At 43.9% G+C, this 7,500-nt stretch overlaps 1 protein-coding gene across 4 annotated transcripts in view; it reads right to left on the bottom strand.

Moving 5' to 3' along the window:
• LOC126995118 (BTB/POZ domain-containing protein 1-like) overlaps nt 1-7,500 on the bottom strand; it is a 30,613-nt gene that overhangs the window by 9,604 nt on the left and 13,509 nt on the right. Inside the window, exons 2-6 of one of the 4 annotated variants that reach the window (XM_050854423.1) lie at nt 7,259-7,321; nt 6,542-6,694; nt 4,085-4,272; nt 2,871-2,919; nt 538-639 (exon numbers count right to left, since the gene is read on the bottom strand). In XM_050854423.1, the coding sequence (XP_050710380.1) occupies nt 538-639; nt 2,871-2,919; nt 4,085-4,272; nt 6,542-6,694 (492 nt within the window). In that variant the 5' untranslated portion in view covers nt 7,259-7,321. Of the gene's footprint in view, nt 1-537; nt 640-2,870; nt 2,920-4,084; nt 4,273-6,541; nt 7,322-7,500 lie in introns of those variants that run through there. The other 3 variants (XM_050854415.1, XM_050854439.1, XM_050854429.1) reach the window with 3 other exon arrangements.

Raw genomic sequence — 7,500 nt, 5'->3', positions numbered from 1 at the left:
CCTGACAAAGTAATCCCATCTCTGAAGCATTTCTCAAGGTAAGGGGGAATATATATATATATATATATATATATATATATATATATATATATATATATATATATATATATATATATATATATATATATATATATATATATATAATGATCTTCACTCCGCACACTATCAGTTTCCTTCTCTCTCGCCCTCCTACTGATACATGTCGTTAGAATTTTACGCCTCGCCCTCCAATAGCGGCGAGGAGCCAGCCAGCGTGCGCTCCCTATTTAATCCCATGCAGACACCATCACTTACTCAGTCCCAAATCGCATCTTCCTCCTTTAGCACAGAAATGAATTGCCATGGTGATCCTTCTGCCTCTGTCTCTTCTTTACTGTTCCCCCTCACGCACTTCGCTCACTTCCATGTCCCTTATTTTTCCGTCCCATCCCTCCCAACCCCGTTCCGCCCGCGTCCTCTCCTCAAGCCTCATATTTTATTCCATGCTATTCTCCCGCCACCCTTGGTCCTCCGCTTCCCCCTTAAAATGGCTCTTACCCTCGAGCAAAGGTTCCTCAGAGACTCGTTGTCGGGAAACAGATGAACCACGTACTTGTAAATTTTGAGCACATTGTTCCGCTTCACAACATTCTGCAGGAACTGGAAAGAGAAGAAAAAGACGATTTTTATGAGCCGGGGAGTCCTGATGGTCCCCTCGTAAGGGCAGACTTGTAGTATTCGAGGACTTGTTCAATGTTTTGTATTGGTTATTGCTTCCCATAGCTGACTCACAAACACACAAGGAATAGAAAAAATGATCACTACCTTTCTCATAGTTTCACCTCTATGAACTCTTGAAAATACAACAAACAATAATAAAAAAAATGAGCTGACAGTCATATTTCTATAAACATGAATGTATATACTAAAACATGTGAAACAATGGCAAGCTCTCCTACCTGTACAGCTTAAATCAACGCAGTCTGATGAGTATCATTCATTATTTGCCCACTTCGGAACAAAGGTCTTTCCCAATGTTTTCTCCTTCGCGCTGTCAGATGGTAGTGAATTCTATCATGACCCAACAAAACTTTTTTTTCTCATTTATTCTCCTTATATAGTTCTCTGTTGACACTGATTACTGTATTTCCTCGGTTGCCGCTCTGTTATATGAATGTCTATTTATCTCTTAGCCATTCTCAACAATGCATTGACTCCAAGCTTAGAGTTCAAGTTCATCATGTGTTTGTGTCCACTCGAGCGTGTGATGTAATTGGGAGGCTGTGGCTGAATGGTCATCATGCTGAAGGATCCGGGTTCAAGTCTCGCCCGTCGCTACAAGCTGACTATTTTCAGTCATCGCCGAGTGGCCTAAGACTACCCACATCCTGTCCTGATCACCACCTATCATCCTGGACTCTAGCAAAACTCTCTAAAGAGGATTATGTGGAGGTCCGGGGTGCAGCATGAGGCAAGCAAGATGACGCCGCTATATAAACACTTTCCTGCGTCATTAACAGACTGGGGCCGACCAGCAGGCCCCGTCAGAAAGCCTACCAGCGTTATAGGCCGAACGTAAAAAAAAGTATGAAGATTTTTGATATCTCAGATATTGTGCTCATGAATATTTAGACGGCCTATTGCCCGAAAATTGAATGTATTTGCATCTCTATGTAGGAAAATGCTCTCTCTCTCTCTCTCTCTCTCTCTCTCTCTCTCTCTCTCTCTCTCTCTCTCTCTCTCTCTCTCTCTCTCTCTCTCTCTCTCTCTCTCTCTCTCTCTCTCTCTCTCTCTCTCTCTCTCTCTCTCTCTCTCTCTCTCTCTCTCTCTCTCTCTCTCTCTCTCTCTCTCTCTCTCTCTCTCTCTCTCTCTCTCTCTCTCTCTCTCTCTCTCTCTCTCTCTCTCTCTCTCTCTCTCTCTCTCTCTCTCTCTCTCTCTCTCTCTCTCTCTCTCTCTCTCTCTCTCTCTCTCTCTCTCTCTCTCTCTCTCTCTCTCTCTCTCTCTCTCTCTCTCTCTCTCTCTCTCTCTCTCTCTCTCTCTCTCTCTCTCTCTCTCTCTCTCTCTCTCTCTCTCTCTCTCTCTCTCTCTCTCTCTCTCTCTCATAATAACGATAGCAGTAATTGTATTAATAATAATAATGATATACTAATAAGAATCATAATCATAATTGATGATAATGCGAACAAAAATAATATTACCAATAATAATGATAAACAAAAACAAAATATTAGCAATACCAATGCTAGCACAAAATTGAAAAGAAACTAATAATAAAGTGGATTGGAGAAGGATCATTAAAGTCAATAATTAATATTTTCTTCCAGCTGTTGATCGCAATAAAAAAATAATTATCGTCTGCTGCCGCGTGTCTCTCGGCGCTCGTGATAATTAGCCTTCCGCCTCGCCATCCCGAAAATAAATATAAACCGTGAATTTTGCTCAACTTTGCACATAAACCCCGGAGGGCAACGCTTCCCATGGTATAGGCCGCGTCCACCTAGGAAGAGGAGGAGGACGATGACGAAAAGGAAGAGGAGAACGAAGGAGATGGAGAAAAATTTAGCCAATATTAGGAAGTGGAGGGAGAGAAATAATGAAAGAATGGCGAGTGGGAGTAAGCATATAAAGAGGGGAGGAGAAAGAGAACGATAATAAAATGTAAGCGGAGTAGGAAAAAAAAAGGAGAAATAAATGAAAAAGGAGAAATAGGAGAAAGAGAAGAAGGAGGAAGAGAAGGAGGAAGACGACGAGGAGGGCAAGAAATAGGAGAAGGAGTAAGAAAACGAGGCTATGCAAGTGAAGGAAGCGAAGAAGAAAGAAGAGGAGGAGGAGAACGAGAAGTAAGGAGGAGCAGGAGGAGGAAGAGAAGTAGGGGGACGCCTTTTGCTCACCTTAATGGAGATGTCATAAGCGCTGGCCACCATGTACTTGTCCGCCAGGCTGTGAGGAAGGAAAAGGTGAGGAGATAATAACGTCAAAATGCTCTTCATTAAGTTGTTAAGAGAGTTGTTTTGGTTATATTTTGCGCCTTTTTTTTCTTTTGTTATATTTTTAATTATACGCAGCTAAGCACTTGCGCCTACACACACACACACACACACACACACACACACAAACTTTTCCTCCCCTCACTTTCACAACACCTCCGACTCTTCTACTTATAGACCAAAACCCTCTTTGCTATAGAAGAGGAGAGGGGAAAAAAACTTATAATTGCGCACTAACTTCAAAGAGGAAGGGAAATTAGCATAAAACACGTCCACACCCGCTGTCCCGACAAACTCCCAGCAAACTTTTCAAGCGTTTAATTAAGGGACGTGAGTTAAATGTCTCGTTCCTTTGCGTCGCCTTGAGGAGTGTGAGTCCCCTCTCGTGTCCGGATCCCCTTCCCCCGCTGCCCTCGCCGTCCCTCCTGTCATCCTCTTATGAATACGAACTGGGTGTGTTGATGGGGGAGGGTGGATGTTTAAGTGTCCTCATTTTCTCCTCTTAAATGGATTACATGGATGACTCTCTCTGTCTGTTCTTGTCTCTGCCTGTTATTCTCTCTGTTTTTCTTATTCTTTCTTATTCTCTCTTATTCTCTCTCTCTCTCTCTCTCTCTCTCTCTCTCTCTCTCTCTCTCTCTCTCTCTCTCTCTCTCTCTCTCTCTCTCTCTCTCTCTCTCTCTCTCTCTCTCTCTCTCTCTCTCTCATTTCTGTTTCGTATTAAAGTTCTTTTGATATTTTCTAATGTAAAGGTATTGATTCTACTTAAAGACGTTTATTTTATAGCACTGCATTTTATATTAGTCTAAGATAACGTTGATATGTTGTCATGTAACGCCGTAACTCGGGGTTGATATGATTCATTTGAGTAATTTTATTGCCGAAAGATTTATTAGGGTGTAAGAAATTCACTTTAACTAGGCAACGATTTTCCATTTTCTTTATATAGCGTGTCTCTATTGTAACGTAACACACAATCTTGCTTTCTTTATGTGCTTGTTAGTGCTATTCTCTGGCACCAGAAAATATAAAAGCAAAAAAAGTAATATATATGTCAACATTATTTTTTCAGTCTTTAATAACGAAGATTGCTTGTCAGGTGACCCTCAAACACCCACCTGAGCACCTGCAGGGCGAGGTCTGTACTGTCGATGTCGCTCTTGTCGGCGTAGATGTGGTTGAGGAGCCAGTAGAAGGCGGAGGGCGAGTCATCCTTGAGCGTGACGACGGAGCTCTTGCTGGTGGTGTTGAGGAGCAGCAGGTCCTCGAAGACGGGGCTGCGCATAGCCAGGACGAGGCGGTGAACCTGAGAGAGAGATTCGGTCATTAATTTATCTCCGGCTAAACAAATTAATGGCTCATAAATTTAATTCACTAAATACCCATAAATAGATATTAACGAAAAAAACACATACTGCGTAGGAAGAAAAAAACGTATCGACGACATATGATTTTTATATTTCAAAAACCTTGACCTTGAGTGGCAAAAACATGGTCCGGTAAAAAAGAAAGTGAAAACTAAATGCGAAAAATTCCACCAGCTTCAGCCCCTGCCCTGGCCTCGCCCGCCTGCCTTGTCTCCCTGGCTTGAACAATACATGCAAAATTCAGACGACTAGCTTTTTTCATTAGATTAAAAACTGCGCGATGCTTCTTCACCGCCTATGTTGGAGCCTTAGAACTGTAGGTGGGTGAGTGGGAATGGGATTATTCGCCATGATCTGATTACATGCTGGATTCGTGATTACCAGCCAGTACCCTTCTTGTTTTGAATTTAGAGCTACAAATTAATGGACTTTTGGGTACGGCTGGGACCTCACATCGCACCCACACACACCCGTGAGGCTGGACCCCGTCTGGCACCCGGTTCCTATTCACTGCTGGGCGGGCAGGGGGCACGGATAAAAGGAGACTACCCGTTCCCTCCTCTCCACCTTGGAATGGAATCCGTTACCTCTTGACTGTAAGGCTAACATGCTAACCTTTACAATACCTCCCTGTGTGTGTGTGTGCGTGTGTGTGTGTGTGTGTGTTTTGTACACACACACACACACACACACACACACACACACACACACACACACACACGCACGCACGCACGCACGCACTCACGCACACACGCACGACCATTGCCGGGCAACACACCTGCATACATGCATACCGTCGCGGCCACACAAGGTTTTGCTGACTGTCCCCGGCGAGGCAGCAAACACTTCAAGCTCGTTGGTTCCTATCCTTGGCAGTGCGGGAAAACATTCTACAAAACTCATATTCTTATTCCATTTCAATATACGTTAAGGACCATGAGTCGCCATTTTGTGTTACGATATCATCCAAACGCTATGGACATTTGCACCTCCGCTTTTCCATCAACTGTGTTTTTTTTTTTTTTCCGTGTGTGTGTGCAGTTCAACCCAACTCTACTGTCCTCTCCCAGCCACTGCCCAGGTCGTGGCGGGTGCCTGACTGGGCCGCACGCAGTTATCATGCAAACAAGTGTTCCGGAGGCCAGTGGTTTCCTTCATTTACTCCGCGTTGCCGGGGCCCAGTGCACCATCGCGTATTCATTGCTTTCCCTCGCTGGTGTTGGCCTCAGCTGCGACTATTCTCGTATTCACTAACCACACAAGTCTAAAAGTTTTAATAAAATGCTCGTGTTACGGACAGATATACTATGGGTAATTCTAAAAGTTTTCTATTCATTCCATCGAAATAAAATAAAAGAAATAGCTTGTCATAGTGGAAATATTGTCGTGCGTGTATGTAGGGAAAAGCGAAGGCAAAATATTTATTCAGTAAATGTAACTTTGGCTATCCAGTCCATGGTGGCTTATACACACACACACACACACACACACAGTGCAGTGGTTAACACACTATACGCATAACTGAGAGGTCCCAGGTTCGATTCCCAGACAGAGTGGAAAAGAAAGGACATTCTCCTGTAACCCGTTTCCCCTATCCTCCAAGCAGTGAATAGTCCGAGTGTCAGGTCGGAGTTGTGCCCCGCCTCCCGGGTGTGTTTTGGGTCTACTTTGAGGTTCCAGCCGTATCCAAAGATCCGTCACTTTTCTTTCGGGAAGGGCACTGGCCGGCGAGGTCTTGTTCTGCGCGTGATCAGACCATGGTGAAAGACACAAACAAACAAACAAACAAACAAACAAACGAAAGCGTGCGTTTTTAGAAGCTATATGTTCATGACAAATGGGTAATATTGGACAGTAATGTTGTAATAATGTATATTTACTCTCATATTGAATTTCTTCTGCTGTGGTGATCTGTTCTTACAGCTGTTGTAGGAATACATACTCACAAACTGCTGTAATAACATATTATTCTCGTAGTTCATGTAAATTATATGCTTTACCCTCTGCGTGTGTGTGTGTGTGTGTGTGTGTGTGTGTGTGTGTGTGTGTGTGTGTGTGTGTGTGTGTGTGTCCTCGTTTGTGTGTGCGTGCGTGTTTGTGTGTTTCTCCCCTTGTGCTGCGGAAAATGCTCTTTAAGCCGTAAGCAAGGAGGACGGAGACAGTACACGAAGAGCAGAGCGCGGCAGTCAAGGCAACAAAGGGACTCACCCTGAACTGTTTACCTTCTCGACCGACCATCAGCGTGACGTCTGAGAGCGTGCCAGACGCCAGGAGGAAGTTGAGAGCCTGTCCTGCCGTGTGTAACGAGTCCTGCCAGGGCCGCGTCCGGGAGTCTCCGGGAGAGCCAGCCTTCCCCGACATCTTGTTAGGGCAGCGACGTGTTAGGGATGCGTGAGGAAAGTCAGGGAGGCATAAACTACCTTTGGAAAGCTACAAGTCAGTAGATTGAAGAAGGGATGTAATATTAATCGTATTCCTGGTTGGTAAAAGAAATAAAATAAGGAATAGGAGGGGAGAGAGAGAGAGAATGAGGTTAGGACGAAAAAAAAAAGGTATCTATCACTATTTGTTTATGAAGGAACATACATTACAAAAGGAAGAATGCATTGAAATAAGAGCTGTAGTGCTGAGGGTAAAGAACCGCAAACTTTCTCTAGGTAATGACAAGATTATGTTTAGTAATGCATGATAAAATAGTCGTTTCACAAGTATTCCTGGACGAACTGATGGTAGGAAGAGGCAGAATGCAACAGTAAAGGAGAGGAAGGAGGTGTTGGGACCTCTTTTAACAGGCAGGAAATTATAGGATCGGGAGGAAGGGGAATGGTAAATAGACCGCTTGTAAGATTGCGTGACGCTGATTGTTGTCTAGCTTGACTGGATTGCCTGGGGACGCCGAGCAAGGAGGAGAAGCTTGCTAATTACACGTGCTGCTGAACACCTGACGCTCTCTCCCTCGTTCCTGGAATTCGCCCCAAAGACTTCCACCTGAAATGAGAGAAAGGTTATTTAAAGCTTCTTACAATTTACATAACAGAGGCAATACAGTTCAAACTAAAAGTACAGAATATTACTTCAGAGTTTAGTGCAAAATTTCCTCATATTCCTTTCCTCATAAATCCCCAGGGTATCTAATTTTCCTCTCTCTCTGTGTGTGTGTGTGTCCT

The sequence above is a fragment of the Eriocheir sinensis genome, chromosome 1, assembly GCF_024679095.1.
Source record: "Eriocheir sinensis breed Jianghai 21 chromosome 1, ASM2467909v1, whole genome shotgun sequence".
Lineage (NCBI taxonomy): Eukaryota > Metazoa > Arthropoda > Malacostraca > Decapoda > Varunidae > Eriocheir > Eriocheir sinensis.
This window is presented reverse-complemented; position numbering and strand designations above follow the sequence as displayed.